Below are 19399 nucleotides of genomic sequence, written 5' to 3'. Positions count from 1 at the left end.
ATCACAGTGGAAGGTCAGTATGGAAAACTTCAATTGAGATCTCTAAGTATCAAATGAATTCTAGGATAGAATAATAACACAGAATGTCTGTTCAAGCATGCAGCCATTTAGCTCACACACCTTCTACCTTGATGAGCAATTATCCTACATACTGTGGGAAAGCTTCATGCTGGTCAAGGCATTCTACTGTTCACTTGTACTGTTAGTCAGGTTTGTTGGCTTTGCTGTTACTTGTGGGTTGTTTCCTTTTTTTTTTTTTTTCTCAATATGAAGTGTAGCCTTTAATGTACTTCAGGTGTACTTCAGCCTTTAGTGTACTTCAGGTGCTAGACTATAGAATATTTGTTGGTTCCAAGAGAGAAGAATTGATACAAGAAGTTTCAGAGGCAGCTTCAGCTTGCACGGTTCAGTGTTTTAGTAGACATGCATTCAAAAAGGTATTCAAAGACAAGCCTGTCGTGATCAACAAGAGCTGGGGATTCCTTCTAGCTCTGCACAAAGAAGAACAGGATGGAGAAATGCACAGAAATATTTTGATAAACAAAACTAGATTAAATCTTTCTCTGTCACACTATGAAGGAAAACACATTCATAATCTACTGGTTATGAGAAAGGGTATTCTCAAATAGAACAGTAACACTGCTCCTACCTTCCACTTATTGAAAGGATTGCAAGGAGTTGGACTATGAAAATGGCATAGGAGTTACATTTTTTTATGCAGCCCTGTTTACATACAAAGTGTGAAAAAGCCCTGGTTTCTCAATGATAGCAGAAATCAGTCCAGCTGGAAAGTTATGGCTCCTACTCTCCATTTAGCCAGTAAATAACTCAAATACTTCTTTAATAGCCAGATCCCAAGCCATTGTTTCATACACAGTTTTAATTTTCAACAGTTCCAATCTGTTTCTCAAAGCTTTATCCTATTTTTTGCACATATACATAGTCACATCCCATCAAATAGCATCCATAAAATCCTCCCCATGTATGTCATGGATTTGGTGGTGCTGGATGAACCTTTGCTGTGGACTGTGACTTCCGCTAACAGCTCAATGAAAGCTCTGACTGTTTTAACCTATTGAGTTCCACTTGCATTTAGCAGCTTCCTGGTCGTCAACAAAGCAACTGCTCATCAGTTCTTTGTGAATAAAATCTGGGATTTCTGCCCAGGACTGCCTCTCACAGCAATCTACCAACTAGCAAAGTATGGGTGGGGGAAAAAAAAAGAGTCAATTATTGGGCATATTTCTGGTAGTATCTGGAATGTCTGAAGACAAACTGAACAGTCATGGACTTACAGTAGTTTCACGAATACAAGCCGCACGGAGTATAAGCCGCACCCCCGGTGCCTCGACAATGTTGCTGTCTTTGTCAATAGATAAGCCGCACCCCGAATATTAGCCGCACTTTCGTTCGTCGCGAGAATCCGTGCGCAGCTTTCACAAATTGGCCAATTAGTAACAGGATCGCGGCATAGCGGGCTTTACTGGCTCGGGGCGGGGCCAGGCAGGCTCGGCCCGCTCATGGTTGCTGACGAGGCCGGCCGGGTGGTGCTGCAGCCGCCGCCGGGCTCACTGGCCCCCCTCTCCCGTCAGCACCGCCCCGCCGCCGCGTTAACGTAGTCGCCCTGCCGGCGGGCCAGGCACTGCCGCCGCTGGCAGGCATGCCGGCCGCGTCGCCGCTGCGTTAACGTAGTCGCCCTGCCGGCGGGCCAGGCACTGCCGCCGCTGGCAGGCATGCCGGCCGCGTCGCCGCTGCGTTAACGTAGTCGCCCTGCCGGCGGGCCAGGCACTGCCGCCGCTGGCAGGCATGCCGGCCGCGTCGCCGCTGCGTTAACGTAGTCGCCCTGCCGGCGGGCCAGGCACTGCCGCCGCTGGCAGGCATGCCGGCCGCGTCGCCGCTGCGCTGTTTACGTAGTCGCCCTGCCGGCGGGCCAGGCACTGCCGCCGCTGGCAGGCATGCCGGCCGCGTCGCCGCTGCGCTGTTTACGTAGTCGCCCTGCCGGCGGGCCAGGCACTGCCGCCGCTGGCAGGCATGCCGGCCGCGTCGCCGCTGCGCTGTTTACGTACTCGCCCTGCCGGCGGACCAGCCACTGCCGCCGCTGGCAGGCATACCGGCCGCCTCGCCGCTGCGTTGTTTACGTACTCGCCCTGCTGGCGGACCAGCCACTGCCGCCGCTGGCAGGCATACCGGCCGCCTCGCCGCTGCGTTGTTTACGTACTCGCCCTGCCGGCGGACCAGCCACTGCCGCCGCTGGCAGGCATACCGGCCGCCTCGCCGCTGCGCTGTTTACGTACTCGCCCTGCCGGCGGACCAGCCACTGCCGCCGCCGCCGGGCTCGCTGGCCCCCCTCTCCCGTCAGCACCGCCCCGCTGCCGCGTTCGCTAGCCCTGCCGGCGGGCTGCCGCCGCCGCCGCCCGGCTCGCCGGCCGCGCCGCGTTCCCTAGCCCTGCCGGCGGGCTGCCGCCGCCGGGCTCGCTGGCTGCCCCCTCCCGTCTGCACCGCCGCCGCGTTTCCTCGCCCCGGCCGGCACTGCAGGCCCCCGCACCGCCGGGCTCCCCCATGCTGCTGGCCCCGATTCTGCTGGGCTTCCCCCGCTGCCAGGCAGCCCCACCCGCCGGCCTTCCTGCTTCTGCCATGCTCCCCTGCACTGCTAGCCCCAGTTCTCCCAGGCTCCCCCGCCCTACTGACCCGGCTCTGCCGCCCCCCTGCCCCGCCCTGCTGGCTCAGGCTCTGCCGCCCGCCCCCCACACTGCTGGCCGCGCCTCTGCCAGGCTTTCCCACCTCTGCCGGGGCCGGCCGGGCTCCAGCTTGGCTTGGGGCTGCCGCGGGCTCTCACTTCCGTGTTGGCAGCTTTTAGAATTTTGTTAATGTATTAGCCGCCCCGGAATATTAGCCGCACTTCCGGGTTTCCACCAAAATTTTGGTCAAATTGGTGCGGCTTGTATTCGTGAAATTACTGTAAGTCTTAAGCAAAATGATGCTGTCAGGTCACATTAGTGCTCTGATAGCGCATCACTGGAATGAAACTGAATGGTGACACTGCTTATAAGGCAAGAACACATCATGGTAGAGATCTCAACATACAAACTAATATTCTGAAATTTCACAGGGAAATGTTCCTGAAGTAACTACTGACCTTATTGAAAGGAATATTCCTCAGCTGACTATTAGTAAAAGTGTAAGATGATTCTACTCTATATATTTGCAGATGTTCTGGCATGGTCTCTAAGGAAACTGATACTCAAGTAGAATTATTCCTTACAAGTAAATGTAGTCATATTGCATTTTGACAAATTCCACAACCAATTGTTCTGCTCTGAAAGACAAATGTCAAAATGATGTAGGACTGCATTTACCTCTCAGTGCTTACAAACATTGCTTAAGCCAATTGCATCTTGGGAAATGCTTTCATAGCTCTGGCAAATATTCTTTTGCAAACTGTAATTCATACAATTTAAATTATCAAGAGTTAAAATAGTGTATAAGAAAGCCTATATCCTTATTACTATCTTAAGTGTTCTGCCTTGTTTGGCAAGCAAGAATACATGTTTGTCATATTGCCTTTTAGTTTGCAAAAACATGCAGCTATTGGTTATTGTGACAGCTGGGAAATGTAAGTGTTCAACCCATTTAACTAATAAGTTAGTGTATGCAAAATCAACATTTATTTCCTCTTAATATCAAAAGCCTGCATATAAACTGCTTAGCTGCCTCTTTTCCTAAAGCACATAAACGGAAGGATGGATGCACCAATTGCATTAGCATGAATTAAAATTAAAATATGCACAGAATGTGAGGGAAAAAAATCAGTGTGTTCACTCAACTCCACCCCAGCAACACTACATAAAATTAAACATGTAATTTCTACATCTAACAGCATATATGCCCCCCCAAAATTAAATATTTTATTGATAATTTAGCTTAGTGAAACTGCTAACATTTTTCTTCTGTAGAAAGAATTTATTTTGTTCACCTGATTCCAGATTGACACTATGGAAGCCCTAATCCCATGCTCTATAAACCATGTACATCAAACCTCTGAGTCACAATTAAAATGTTGGTTTGGAAAACAGAGAACACAAAGCAAATTATTTCCTGCACGTGGTACATGATGCGTTTCCTGCAACATTTGACTTTATCAGGGTGTGCTAATTACTGAAAAGGAGATCATTACATAAATTCTGTTGTCTAAAGTGCAGGGACATTCCTTATCACTGCACAACACTTCATTGCTGCATAGGGAAAGGCTATTTTATAACACAAATCAATGAAAAAGTGCTTCAAACAGAGAAGCTTACCTAGCAGACCCTCCTTCACTACTCTACAGCTTTCCAAAACCATATCAGTGTCTTTAGTTGCTGGTTTATACTACCCTAAAAACAGACAGAATGCAAACCAAATATTAATGCACCCTTAGGAAGCGTGAACTCTCAATTAGAGTGTGACCTTGCCTATTACTCTGCTGTTTCATAGCATTTAGGGTGATGATCTATGATCCTACTTGGTCATTTGCAGGTAGGTGAAAATGTTTTCTACTGGTGCAGCTGGCTGACTGCAATTCAACTCTGCCTTACAAACAATACAGCCACAGTTCACACCTCCATCCCATGATTTCAGCAGAAAGGTCCATTCAGAGCAACAAACAAAGCCCTCTAAAGCTCTACCCCCAGTGATTTGCCACAATTTCTTGTCAAATCTAGGTTTCATAGCTTGAGTCCTCTAGTAACTGCAGCAACACAATTTCTGCATTAGAGTTCTGCTGCCTTCAGCCAGAAAAAGACACAGAGTGAATGAATTTACCTCAACTCTTAAAAGATTGTCTAGACGTGATCTTGATACCCCTTCCTGATTCTTAACCCAGGCCTATGAACAGTACTCATCACAACTTGTCCATAGAAGACTAAGAGGGAAATCAAATGTGCCACTTTTTGAATTAATGTAGTGGGTTTAGAAATTATTTCCATACTTCCTCCAGCTAATTCAGTCCCCAACATTCCTATATTTTACCGTATAACTTTGTGGGGAGCTTTGTGCAATCCCTTTTCCACATAGTACTATGTGGAAAGAATGTTTTATTTTCTGCATCTGCTAACACACTTCTTCATCAATTGCATTATTTTCAATACATCTTAAGAAAATGCTAACTAGAGTAATTCACTGAAAATTTCCAGCACAATTTTCCATTTACTGCATAAAGCTCACTTACAAGTCCATTGGTCTGTCTGGTATAATTGTAGCTCACAGAGTGGAGGCAAGTTGAGTGAAACTCTAAGACATTCCAGGAGCTGGTACAGTGGAAGCGATGAACTGCAAAAACCATGTCAGCCCAACAACTAGACTGGAGCCCTCTAGCAGATATTTCATTTAATTGCATCTCGAAACAAACAAATGAATAATCTCCAACTTCATGCTTGTTTCTTGGCCCATTAGAGCTCTAGTCACACCAGCCAAATCAAAGAAAGCAGAGGCTGGGACTGGGGAAATGAAGAACTTGCCATGGTAGGAGAAGAACAGAATTGAGACCATCTAAGGAACCTGAATGTGCACAAGTCCATGGGACTTGATGAGAGGAATCCATAGTCCCTGAACTGGTGGATGAATTGGGCCAATGGCAGTGTGGCACTTAATTGCCAGCTGGGATTAACCCATGACCCATCTCATTGTATGTCTTTGCAAGAAGTCACAGCTTGATTCTGTTCAAACCCACAACAATCACACAGTCAGGTACAGAGGCCTCCACTGGATAATTCAGCCTTATTCTCATAAGAACAAAGAACTTCAACAGCATGAACTGCCTGGAGATACCCACATTTCTCCCTTGATTGTAGAGGGGGAGAGCTTGACCAGATACCTGATTCTACAGAACTTAAATCAGGTGTGGTTAACTCTCTGATGACACTGAGGTGGGAATGATGAGCTTTAAATGTGCAATATCTGTTCTTCCACAAATGAAGACTACAATGGCTAAATGAAATTAAATCACAGAAAACTATAATATGCAAAGTATTAAAAATCCCTATAAATGTATTTTATCTTTGCCTTCATGTATTTTCCCAGTCACACACAATTCTAAGTGGTAGCATGGGACTACTTATATTTTAAAGTGCATGCTCAGTTCCAGTACACACAGTCAGCACACCAGTTTCCATTTTCAGCACATTTTAAAAGATGTGAACTGGTTGAAGAAAACTCCCACTGTAATGATCTGAAGTTTGGTAGCATCAAGAACAAGTGAGACTTCTGCTCAGCTCAGAAAAGGGAGTCAGAGTTCTAAATATTCTATTCCACCCCTGTGCAACCGTGCTGAAATGGACAAACAGGGAGATACTTTCTTCCACCATCCCAAATAACTTAGTGCCCTAATCAAAGGTCCAGCACCAAGAATTTCCCATTATAACAGACAAAGGCTCTTAAAACATAAAGCCTTTCTCTTACCTTCCACAGGTAACTACAAAACCTCCTAGACCAGTCTGAAGCCATTGGCTAAAGCATGCAACCCCACTTCTTTCATCATTTTTGTGCTACATATGCATGTACATATATTTGAATGTATTAATACATCTCCCTCTGGCATCATCTAAAGGCCCTAGAAATCCTTTCTGCTCTGCTGTTTTTGTTGTTTGTATACTAATAAACAACATCTTCATAGAAGCAAATATCTTCAGAAAAATAGTGTATTTATGTTGACTCAAAGGCACTTTCTGTATCAGATGGATTTTAATATGATATTAGTTTAGAATGGATAGTGCTAAAGCAGGGTTTGTATCTCTGAGAACTTCAACTTGTGAAATTCAGTGGAAAATAGATTTTTCTTAGAAAGGATTAACATGAGCGTTCTTGTGAACACTGGTGTGTCATTTAGGCTTGAAAGTTAGCAGTGATCTTACTGCTGTTTATTTTTTCACAAAACTGGCACTATCATATTGTCACTGAATCCCTGTGCTTGGGCAGGCTTTGGTATTGTAGCTGATTGAGCTGGCAAAAATCCTCCACAGGGCTCTCATCCATCTCATCCTTCTACCTTTTACTCCAGAAACTGAGATGGGTAAAGATTTTTGATTTTATTCTTTTGGACTTGAAACCACCAGTAGATTGCATATCTGAGATACGCAATCTGAAGAAACTTTGTGCTTGTTGGCAGTTCCACCTCAAGAAACAAAAAATAATTTCTGGCTTTGCAGTAGATTAAAAATATATTACCAATCTCAGACATAGCACAGCTTGAGCACAAAATTCCAGTGACAATTTCAAGAGAAATACAATATGTACTTAATCATTGAGGCAGCCTCTCTGGGTTCCACTGATTTTTGATTAAGCAAAACAGACAAACAAACACAACAAACATTGTTCTTCCAATCAGTGGCCTCTACCTGAAATCAGTGTTTCTGTATTACACTGGATTTAAAAGACCTGTATCAAAAGAAAATTCTTACTTCATGAAAGACCTGCTGTGCTTGTGTTTCCCATTGTACTTTACAATTCTTGCCATTTAAATCACAGGCACTTTGGAGGCTGTTACTGTGAGTTTTTTCTCATAATCATTGTTCCTGTTGCGTCTAATGTAACATCCATTGTAAATACACTCAGTGGGTCGATTTTGCTCTCACTTATAAAGTCCACTTAACCTTCTCAGGTTCCAGGAAAAGCATTTTGTAATAATGGTGCAGGAACATTTCCTAAGAAATCTTCGAGGAGAAGGGTTTTTATAATTTATTAAATCAAGGTTGTACACAGGATAAACATAATTATCAATGACAGCCTGCCCAATCCCTATACTTTACATTAAGGAACATGCAAAGAACCTTGTGCATTAAGCATGAAGAGTTTCAAACTCTTATTAGAATTATCTGTTAGTCCCAGAATCCATTGGGATGTGTGAAAACCTACAGAATTTCCTTTTTCATTTGCATGGAAAACACTATGAAAGCTTGATTTACAGGAGTCATATGAGTCAATGACTTCATAAGGTTTCTGTATCCATCAAGGTATTTTCTTTTCTGTCTGTACTATTCAGGAACAATAAATATCCCACTTCTGTATGTCACAATGCACCAAAGGTGATCTTCACCATTGTGAAAATCAGTTTCCTATATTCTGAGAACCTGTAAAACACACTTGACATAGTTGCAGAATCTCACCTGCACTACAAAAATTGGTTTTTTGCCACATACCTTCTTTTTGTTGGTGGAACAAATGTAGAAATTGTCAATAACAGTGGCAATCCCAGGCTGTAGATTCAATTTTGTGTATAATGTCCCAAAATCTGAAGACCTGAAAGAAATCAAACATCTGTAAGTGTTCTCTTCTAAAGGCTTCAGCATTGAAACTCTGCAAAGAAAACCCCTCTCTGTGCACCAACTGTCCATTTTCAATGCTTCTCTGCCATCCTTTTGTTCCTTTCAGTGTTCATTAGCTACTAAAAGAAACCCACTAATAATTAAGAAAACTAGATTCTAGGTTTGAAAAAAACTGCATAGTTCTGTCTCTACTTTGAAGTTCTCTGCAGTGCTAGTTTATTTTTTTCTGCGCAGTGACAGAAGTCTGACATGTACACCTTTCCATCACCACCCACAAGGTGGAAAAAAAGAGCTATGAAGAGCACAGGCTCATTGGCACGTACTAACAGCACCTCCTCAGCTATGCAGAAAAAGAAGAGTTGACTTCAGAGCTTGCTGTTGCATAAGAGAAGAATTTGGCCCGAGATCTGGAAGACTCACATTGGACCTCTAACAGAATTAGTACTGATTAAAGGTATCCCATCCACTCCTCCAGCTCTTCTTCAGAGGATCACTAAATTTTGAATTTAAAAAATCAGTCAGTATGTGGCCATCAGTATATCCCACACACATCTCTATGAGTATTTCAAATGTGGGCATTCTGCTGAATTTGTTCCATAATTCTGAAAAGCCAGCACTGAAAAATGACATCCGTGCTCTGCAGTTGTATTGCAAATGTCAATTATAAAAAGAACAGACAAATAAAATGTTAGTATAAGGAAAAGTTAGAGAAATTCAAAGCAAGTCACATCCAAATTTAAATCACTTTGGATGAAGCCTTGCTTGTTCTGTTTAGGATCAAATTGTACCATATGCCCTCTCCATATTTACAGTTACTCATCTTGCATTTGGAAAGGGACTCAGACACATCTAAGGCACATGCCCCTCCTTCGCCAAGAAGCACTCCCTAGGACAGAGAGTTGGTGTGAGACTTCTCTCTGTACACCCTTTTCTCTCCCTGGAATAACAAACAGGGCTGAAGGTGCCCAGCCCAGGAACTCTCCATCATTCAAACAATTGGGAGCATTCAAAAACTCTCATGTCCAAGAGAACCAAGACAAGACTGTCCCTCCCAGTGTGACACTGCACTGCCTGTGCAGGGATTTCTGCCCTACAGCCCCTTTCCACCTTGTTCATGGTTCCCCAGCAGGCTCTGCTGCCTCATGCTCCTCTCCTAGGGCAGTCACTGCTGAAGTTTGTAGGAGCCTGACTGAGTACAACAAGAGAGAACAGTGAAGAACCAAATCTCTGCCTGTAGAGTGTACACCTTGAGAAGCATTCACTGCCTGAGGTCTCCCCCAAGCCACGTGCAGCGGGTTATTCCCTGAAGGGCTGGTGCCCACAGAAGGCTCCCAGGAGCATCCCACCTATGTCCCAGTGCCACCCAGAATGTCATCGAAGTCTGAGGGCATGTTGTGTGAAATCAGAGGCACCTCCTGCTTTCACCAATCCAGCTTTCCACAAGATAAAGGAACTTTGAGCTGCTGTCATGGGAGCACCTTTCTCTGTCTTTGGCATCACCAAGATAGCAGGCTTGTGAAATGCCTGGAACAGGTCCTAAGGAACACCAAAAAAGGTTCACGTTTACTTGTTTTTCTACCTTCTCCACCAGTTAAAAAACCCAGCTGGTGATGAGACTATGACACCCAGGCCATCCTCACAGCCTAAAAGTGAGAGTTTAACCATTTTATAGAGTGAGAGTTTAACCCTTATCTGAATAGATTTGATCCAGGCTTTTTCCCTCCCCAATCTTGCTTTCTCTGCACATATACAGCAATGCATTAGAGAATTACAGTAATTTCACTATTACAAGCCACACCATTTTGACTAAAATTTTGGTCCAAACCTGAAGAGCGGCTTATAATCAGGTGCAGCTAATATGTTGATGAAGTTCAGAAATTTACTGACCGGGAAATGTGAGCCCTCATGGCCCTGAGCCCATCCGAGCCCTCACGGCCCGGGCAGAGGAAAAGCGGGGCCCATCCGAGCTTGCCCGGCCCTGGCAAAGAGGGGAGGTGGGACCAATCCGAGCTGGCCCGGCCCCTGCAGGGGAAAAGCGGGGCCCATCCGAGCTGGCCCAGCCCCTGCAGGGGAAAAGCAGGGCCCATCCGAGCCTGCACAGCCCCGCCCCGAGCCAGTAAACCCCGCGATCTCGCGAATTCTGTTACTAAATGGCAACTTTGTGAAAGTTGCGCACGGATCCTCACTGCGAACGAAAGTGCGGCTTAGAATCCGGTGCGGCTTATTTACGGAGGAAAAACGAAACGTTGCCAACACCTCAGAAGTGCGGCTTATAATCGGTGTGGCTTGTAATCGTGAAATTACTGTAACTAAATCGAAGCAATTCAATTTTGATAAATAAATATGTAGATACATACATATATATACATATATGTATACATATAGATATACAAACACACGCAACTGCAGTGTACAACTGAGCATCCAGCACAGAACTAATTAAAATTCTAAGGGGAATAGAATGGACAGTGCTAAACCTAATTTGCCAGTAGTATTTGACAGAAAGAAATTAAAGTAGAGACTTAAAATACCAACTTCAGACAGGTGTACTGAAACCATGCAGAACAAGTATGCATGATGGAAATAGAACCTAGTCCATTTTCTTGGAGGGAAGAATATCGGGTCGGTGGCCAGCCCAGTAATAACATCCTGAAATAATTCTCTGAACCTTAAAGATGATTCAATTTACTTTGAAGAGGCAGTTCCAGGATTAATACAATGGGACCACTGGAGAGTGACACCATGTGAGGGACACCATGGCAACTGTGTCAATATGTGAAAAGAGTAGAGGCAGAAAGCCCAAAAAAGATAAGTAAGTTCCAAGATAAAAAGTTCCAGTCCAAAACTTTCCCTTCTAATTCTCATGACCTACAGAAAGCACTGCAAAGAAAGAACAAGGTTTTAACAAGAAGAGAGCACTAAGAAAACTATGGTATTTTCAGACAAATGTAATAAAACTACACAGTGGGAAAAAAAAGTCTTTTTTTTCTTTTTCAGATAAAAATTAGCAATCTCAAGGGGAAAAAAGTCCAGTTCCAGCCTGAGAAAATAAGGAACTGTATCTTCTGAAAAGTACACCATGCCTAAGCAGGAAGACCATGACTGGAAGATGATCTGTGGATCTATGGAGAAATGTATTCTGCCTTCCAAATCTTTTTTACTACAGCCCAGACGAGAGAGCCCAGGAATGTCAGCTACTCTTTGAGACATTCACACACAAGAGGACATAGCTCAAGGACATCATTCAAGGGGGGCACTGTGCAAAATAATTGGTTTTCCAAATCTACTATAATTCATAGAAAACAGGCCACCTTCACTTTTTCACCTAAGATATACCTTCCACCACCTTGACTTTTTCACCTAAGATATACCTTCCAAATCTTGATTCTGTGTATATAAAGAACTAACATTTTGTAGCATGCAGTTAGAACAGAATATTCTTTAATTGCACTACTGAGTTACAGACAGGATTGGGGAGGATAAATTCTATGATCCCAGTGCATGCCTATTTCAATATATATTTCAAAATGTACTTTGTACAAAATTAAGGAAAGGAGGAGCCCTTTACAATTCTCCAGTCTTAGTAGATTTTTTTTCCTGTTAGGAACCAAACTCATGCTATGTCAAGAGTGTTAAGGAGATGGAAAAACCCTACATGAGTAATCTGTTTTTATCAGGATAAACATGTTCTCTTTCCTCCCTAAAAATCATGAAAAGATATTTCAAGTTATAATGGAAAGAGGATACACATGTACCTGATGAGAAGAGCAAAACTTCCTCCTATACCATGGTTTATTTGAAGCGGCAGCACAAGAGCAGAACTCCATAAACCAGAGCAAGAAGTGTACAGACTGCCTTTGTAAAGAAGGAAACCTGCAGTTTAAAGTGATCTGGACACAGTTAATTAGAATTTTGGTTTTATGTGAAACATTGCAGAGGAAACAGCAAGCTATACACAGGCTGCTTCCTGCTGCTGTGTATCCATCTGTGCACTACAGGCTACAGATTACAAAGATGTTTCTTCATTGAGCAAAACTCAGTGGAGAATTCACAGGAAACACATCTTCCACTACTCAGGTGGTAGAATGGATGGTGGGACAACATGACTACTCACATACTGATGCAGACATCACACAACCTGAGCCTGACAGCTTGTGGCTGGGTAGGAGCTTCTTTGGAAGTAATGTACATATTTCTGCTGAAATACGTGCTAGTTTTCTTTTTTTTTTTTTCTTTTTTTTTTTCTTCATGGAAACAAATCAGTCCTCACTGTAAGAACAGCATGTTCAGATATAAGTCCTCCAAATCATACAATGATATTACAGCACAGACATAATTAGGTCTTTTTAGCTTAATATTGTGAGCTCAAAAAAACAGTTGGGAAAACTTCCAAGTGGTAGAGAAATGTACCCTGATGAAATAAAACTCCCTAAGTCCCAAAGCTCTATGTAAATTTGGGTCTCATCCTCAAAAATGTAACTTTTCAGATTTGACCTAAAATAAATCTATGTCTAACATAATTTGGAACTGTACCTAAACATTAGATCTGGATATCTTCCCATAGAAATACGGAGAAAGAAACAGAAATTTAGCAGATGCCATAAGAGACATGAACCAAATGTTTGTATTTCTGAACTTCACTATCATTATACAGCTCTCCCCTGGTGACTCACACCTATGATTCAACATTGCTCATTGTTAGTTGTTTTTCCAGGTTATATTTACAAGTAGATGTTTAAAAATATATAAGAGAAATTTAAATTAATATAGTAAGGTGTTAATGAAGATTCTTAGAGATGCAAATTGCATTCCCAAGTCAAATGTAATACTCATAGAACATGCCAACTGCAAAAAAAAAGCTCCCTTCCTTTTTTTTTTCAGTGAAGAGACACACTAGAAAGAGAATGGTTGGAACACTTAACACACATGTTCATCAGATTTCCTCCACTTTTTCTTCTTGAAGACTAACTCAAGATTCATTCTAGTCAAATGAGTCATATTGTACAAGCTCCATTAACTTAAAGTTAAAGGAAGACAACAATGAAGAGATTTCAAATGACTCATGAGTTACTTAACAACAAAAAAAAAGTCTTTGAAAGAAAAGAGTACAAAAGATCTGCTGGCTTAGATAATTAGTAAATTGTTGAAAAAAATATTCAATTGAGATGCATTTTAGAGAATCAAGGAGGAGTGGATCTGTACCTAAACTCACTTGACTGCTTTCCACTTAATTTTCTCCAGACTCTATTGCAAATGTTGTCTTCCCACCTTCCCCTCCTTTCAGTCAGCAGAATAGTCCAAGATTTACAGCATTAACTTTCAAATACAGGAGAAATTACATTAGGCTCTTGCTCTGTGACAGACTTACATCTAACAGTAGGATTTCCTTTGTGCTCTGGTCCCTCACCTGAGTAATAGAGACAGCACAGTCGACTATGCCTGAAATGTCTGTAAGGAAAATAGATAACTACAGCAGAGTAATGAAGAACTGGCTGATGGAGTATTTGAAACAGATACATCAGAGCTTGCAACAACAAATACCAGGACCAATCTACTGAAAGGGAAGAAACCAGAGGAACATCATTAAAGAAGAGGAAAACTAACTCATCTTCTTCACTTAAACAGCACAGAAGCTTTCAAGTACTTTTACACGTCCAGTGTGGAAATTGAAGAGGCTTTGGTTAGCCTCATAAAATCCCTTCAAATAAAACCAAAAACCTCCAAAACCCCAAAAACCTTCTTCAGAGTACAAACACATAGTAACATTGGATTCCAACACCCAACTCATATATTGAGGAATTCATGGAGATGAAAGTTTCTTCAAAGGCTGTAGAAGAGTAGGACTCCTAGCAATCCAATTAACACCCAGCAATCCAATTAACAGATTACTAATCAGCTATCAGCTTTGCTGGAGTACTTTTTGGAAATATGACTCTCTCTACTTTCCAGGAAATCGAGCCTTTTGGAAATTACATGTTTTTTCCTCCCAAAACCAAAAATATAGAAATGCTTTTTCCTTAATCGAGTTTTACACTAAAGAATCAATGGTGTAGGCAAGAGATAACATATGACTATTTTAGCAACCTCATATTTAGGCAATAGAGGACTTACTTTCTTTTCCCAAAAACACTAGAGATGAACATGTCCCATTTTCAATTATCAATTATTGATATCAATATTGATCACATATCTGATAATATAGATATTTTTAAGAGCTGTTGGTAATCCCAACTGTCTTTAGGTGAACTGACCCATTCTGTAATGCTCTGCTATGTACAGGACATGGTGCAACTTTGCATTTATACAGTTACAGAGACTCCTTCCAATAATTACAGGTATTAATGTCTATATATATTTGATTGCAAATTGCTGACCTAAAAAATTCCACGGGTAAAAACAAATAACCCAAAAGACTGCATTTGCATCAAGTGAAGACTCAAGGTTCATAAACATCACGTATTCTAGAGCAACATCACTTATTCTAGAACTGGGCTTTAATTCCAAGCATTAAACATACCCAATCAACAGGCCACAGTGGAGGGAAAACCAGTCCTCTGTAGCCCACAATAAAAGCCAGGATTACCATGGCAGGTGACTTTAGGGAGTCAGATCTCTCCTCAGGAGCTCTGGCTGCTAGTGCCACAGTGACGAACAAGACAAGACCTTATTTTGCAACACGCACAGCTGGTTCCTCTGACAGCACACGGTACAAAACCTGACTGGGCCCCAGGCTGGCATGCCAGGCTCCAATCTCCTACCCTGATGTTGCAATTACCTTTGAAGAAAGTGCTTTGAAGTCCATGTTTTTCGGGAACTATCCTGTCTCAGAGCTGTCTGGACCCAACACTTCACACAAGTCCAGCAACCATTCACATTTTCTCCTTAGAGAACGTGGAAGGTGATAGAGCTCTTTGTACAGATGGGAGTGTTACTCGATGGAGATACACACATTATACAGTATGTACTTACATACCATTTTTCCCCTTACTAATGTCTGCTGTCATGCATTTATCAGGTACTCGTTTTGGTTAATTGCTTCCTCTGCACAATGCACACACACACTCTCAAACTCCAATAGTGAGCAGCATTGTGTCTTTGGTATCTACTACATACCTTTGTGTGCTGTATTTAAACATTCCTACTCTGCGTGTCTCACTGTATACCATCACAGTTATCTTTTGCAGCCCTTCATTAGTCCTTCAGTATACCACAAATATCCTGCTCATTAGCCTATAATCACTCTGCTTATCAGTTACATTTTCAAGCTCCTCATTACTTTACTGCACAGCTCCAACAATTAGCCTTTATATTCCACAGGCTGACAAAACATCACATTAGTTCTATTAGCTGCAGCCATCTCCTTCCCTCTCAGAAAGTGTTAGTTTAGGTCAGACACCTATTCTGAAACTACTGCCTGGGTGCATTAATTCCACCACCAACACACAGCACTTGCTGACAGTACGTCGTGGAAGGTACAGCCTGTAGCCACGCTTGCAGTACACAGATACTTGTGATGAATCCACTCAGCCATGAAACAAGCAGTGTCACAGTGACAAAGCAGACAAGACACCGCCAGCAAGACAGGGTTATGTCTTACTTTTGCGAAAAATAAAAGCTCTGAGTTACTCCTTCCTTAGCTTTGCAGCCGTGGAAGAGCTGGGGCATGCGCTGGATCACGCTGCCCTCAAAAGGGGCACAGGGGTACATTAGGGCTTGGGGCAAATTAAAAAGTCCTCCACAATCATTCAGGTCATTTGTTCCTGTTAAAAACAACCCTATTGAAATAATTCAATAGTCAAATTAACAATTTTGAAGTCTTGCTTTTGGATAATTTCAGTAATGCTGTTTACAGTCCCTTCCCACAACTAGTTCCAGTGACTTACATGAGGGAGCAGAAAACAAGAACGAAATTGTGGGAAAGATCAATTTCTTACCACACTTTCTTCACTGAATTCAATGCATTGTGTAACTAACAGTTAGTATGCAGGCATTTATCCCCAGAAACAGCCCTATGTAGATTCAGTTTCAGCAGCTGCAAGTCCAGCACTCAGCAAGGAATGGAGTGTATCATGGAGCATTTGGGAGATTTGCTATTGAGAGATTTAACTATTTAATTAACTATTCAATTACTACCTACAAAACAAATTAATATGTAATGCTAACTTCTTTTTACCTAGGTGGACAACCATCTTTGGAAAAAAAGGTTGGGTTTAGTTTTGGGGTATTTTTTTGTTTGGGATTTTATTTGTTGGTTTTTTTGTTTGGTTTTTTGGGTTTTTTTGTTGTTGTTGTTTGTTTTGGTTTGGTTTGTTTTGTTGTTGTTTAGGAAAAAGAAGTCTTTGTTGCTAAAATGCAGTTTTCCAAAATTGTGCTTACTAACTATATTGCCAGAAGTGGAAACATACATGTATTACTTCCAGTATGATTTCTCTTTTCTGAGTGTTGTGAGGGAAAATGAGTAATTACAGAGGAATTATTTCTTATCTCACATACTTGTGTTCTTTGGGGAAAGGAGATGGTTCAAGAATATTTTCTTGAGGTTTGCAAGGAACATTAACATTTTCCACCATGGAAAAATGATAGGCATTTCCCACAGCCCAGGCTTTTTATTTAAACCACTAAACACAGCTGAAATATTTCTGAAACAACTTCATTTTCAGCTTATTGGAAGGCAAGAAACATGTTGGGATATATGAAAGAACTTGGCCTTGTGCTTTTTTGAACAGAACAGCAAATTTTCTTGTAATCAGTGGATTGAACTGGTTGGAATAGGAACATTTACAAAATTTAAAAGGAACTGATAATGATTTAATAAATGGCATATGCACATTCATATGCAATTATCTATTCCTCTGGCAATGGGCTCTGCCAACTAAAACAGTCTTCTACTCACTCTTCAGTAAGCAAAACTCTTCTTTAACTCCAACTGTAGCAGTTTTAGCTTTTGCTGCTGAAGTGCTGACCTCCATTTTATGATTGCTGTGGGGCAGGTGAGAGGGAAAATTAACTATATGGCCAAGTGCAGCACTTTATAGAAAGGTAAATGAAGTCAGTGTTTTGTCAGTAATTTGACTGTGGTATTCTGCACATGAAGCAAATGATTGGCAAAACTAAGGGAATAAATGGACATTTTAAAAAATAATAAACAATAAGTAAACAATAAGTAAATACAGAAAAACAGACTCTGGAAATGTTTTAGAGACCAACTGTTGCCTGTTGTGAGTTTTCTGGCATGCTTCTCTGAAACTGCAAGTGCACATCCGGGATGGAGGCTGCGCAGTGCTCAGATGCAGCTCAACTTCATCCAAAGTGTCATTTCTCATGTCCCCAGAGTCAAATGAGTGATTATTTCAAGTTATTACAATTGCACCAAAACAAAACCTTTACAAGCATTACTTTGAATTCCTCTCCTTCAAAAACAGTCAAAACAATAATCTGCTTCACCCATGTTTGCTCACAAACAAGATTGCTTTGTATGTGTCTGAATCATGAAAACATTCAGATGGCTAAACAAAATCAGGTTTTCCTAAGAGCATTTAAAATCACTGTGTGTCTGTGCTGCCTGAGCTGGCAGTGTGCAGAACGCAGTGGGAAGCTGCAGGTAGGAATGGGAGGAGGCACATCTAAGGGTGCTGCAGCAACCAGGGACACTAGGGGATTTAGAGACTCACAACCAACCACTTCAGCAAGATTTGTTTCTGTTCTTTGCTAATGACCCCAACCATAAACTCCTAACAGCCTTCCACAGTTGCTGAAGGGGTTTTATTTATTTATTCATTTAGTTTAAAGCTTTCAGCAGCCCAGTTGTCATTCTCCTGTAACTGCAGGGACACCTGTGGGGGGCTGAGCCCATCAGCTGTAGTTTGGCCCGCTGTTGAACTTGGCAAGCCAGCAGCACATAAAGCCCCAGCAGATGTTTCTGCTTTAATAGCAGCTCTTTCAAACCCTTGGCCAGACATAAATCCAAAATAGATCCAGAAAAGAGACAAACAGTGCCACCATCATGGCTCTTAAAATTAGGAGGCAGAACTAGCCTTTTCTGCAGGACTCTGAGAGACCATTAGCAGCAGAAGGTGTTGGGAAGTGTTCCCATAAATTATGCTGACAGGTTAAGAGGGCCAGCCACAGCAAATGCAGCACATTTTGCACTGTGTCACGGTTTGCTAGGAAACAGAATCCTAAGACAAATACATGCATTTACACAGGAGTTTCCAAACTAAGATCACACTTCATAGCAACAAGTACAGGAAGCAGCCAATTTTATGGCCATTAACACCTCCACATGGAGCTGTGGCGCTTCCATGCCATGTTAGTGAACAGTCTAAAAATAAAACAGGAATGCAATGATCCTTGCTAGAAGGGATCTTCTGAATACATGCCTTGCTGGATCTATTTTCTTAAAAGAAAGCTGCACTAAAAGTGCATTCACAGCTGCCACTGTGCTTTATGGGAGAGGAGGTTGATATATACCAGGGTGACATGCTAATACATCCGTTCACTTGGTGATGACTAACTGCCTCTAACAGAAGCCTGGTCCAATATAAATTATTGGGATGTAATTTCAAATGCAACTTAAAACAACCCCCACAGAATAATTCTCAGCATTCAAAATAACTCAAAGCACTGAAGGAGCTGAAAACTTCAATCACCTTCTTGTCTGACATTAAAGGAGACTAGGAAGAGAAAAGAGTGACCCAGTGTCTAAAAGGAGTTATTTTGTAGGAATGAAGGTTATTACCTGTTCTCCTGCTTCCCCTACCATCTACTACTCAAGCTCAGATGGAGCTGCCAGTAATGGATGCAGCTCTGGGGCTGTTGGGGTGTCTGGGCTCTCTCATTGAGGCTGGGACAGCCGGAGATGGGCTCCTTCCTTGCACGAACCTTGTAGTGCTTGAAGGTCACCAAGAGAACAGCTGCAGATGGAGGCCAGCAAATTTTACAGTGTCCAAGAACATGAGAAAGAGATCCATGGGATGATGGCAGCAAGTTTGTAGATGATCCAAAACTGTGAGGAGTGGCTGATATATCAGTAATCTATCTTGTGGAGAGACAGGCAAATGGGAATCTCAAAAAGCTCAACAAAGTGAGGTAGAAAGTACTAC

General features: G+C 42.2%; 1 protein-coding gene across 5 annotated transcripts in view; it reads right to left on the bottom strand.

The window, feature by feature from the left end:
- Window positions 1-19399, bottom strand: part of SORCS2 (sortilin related VPS10 domain containing receptor 2) — a 594699-nt gene that overhangs the window by 231873 nt on the left and 343427 nt on the right. For all 5 annotated transcript variants that reach the window (XM_033061451.1, XM_033061452.2, XM_033061450.2 and 2 more), the window contains exon 3: window positions 8172-8271. In XM_033061451.1, coding sequence (XP_032917342.1) covers window positions 8172-8271 — 100 coding nt within the window. The remainder of the gene's footprint in view (window positions 1-8171; window positions 8272-19399) is intronic.

The sequence above is a fragment of the Catharus ustulatus genome, chromosome 5, assembly GCF_009819885.2.
Source record: "Catharus ustulatus isolate bCatUst1 chromosome 5, bCatUst1.pri.v2, whole genome shotgun sequence".
NCBI classification, from domain to species: Eukaryota; Metazoa; Chordata; class Aves; order Passeriformes; family Turdidae; genus Catharus; species Catharus ustulatus.
This window is presented reverse-complemented; position numbering and strand designations above follow the sequence as displayed.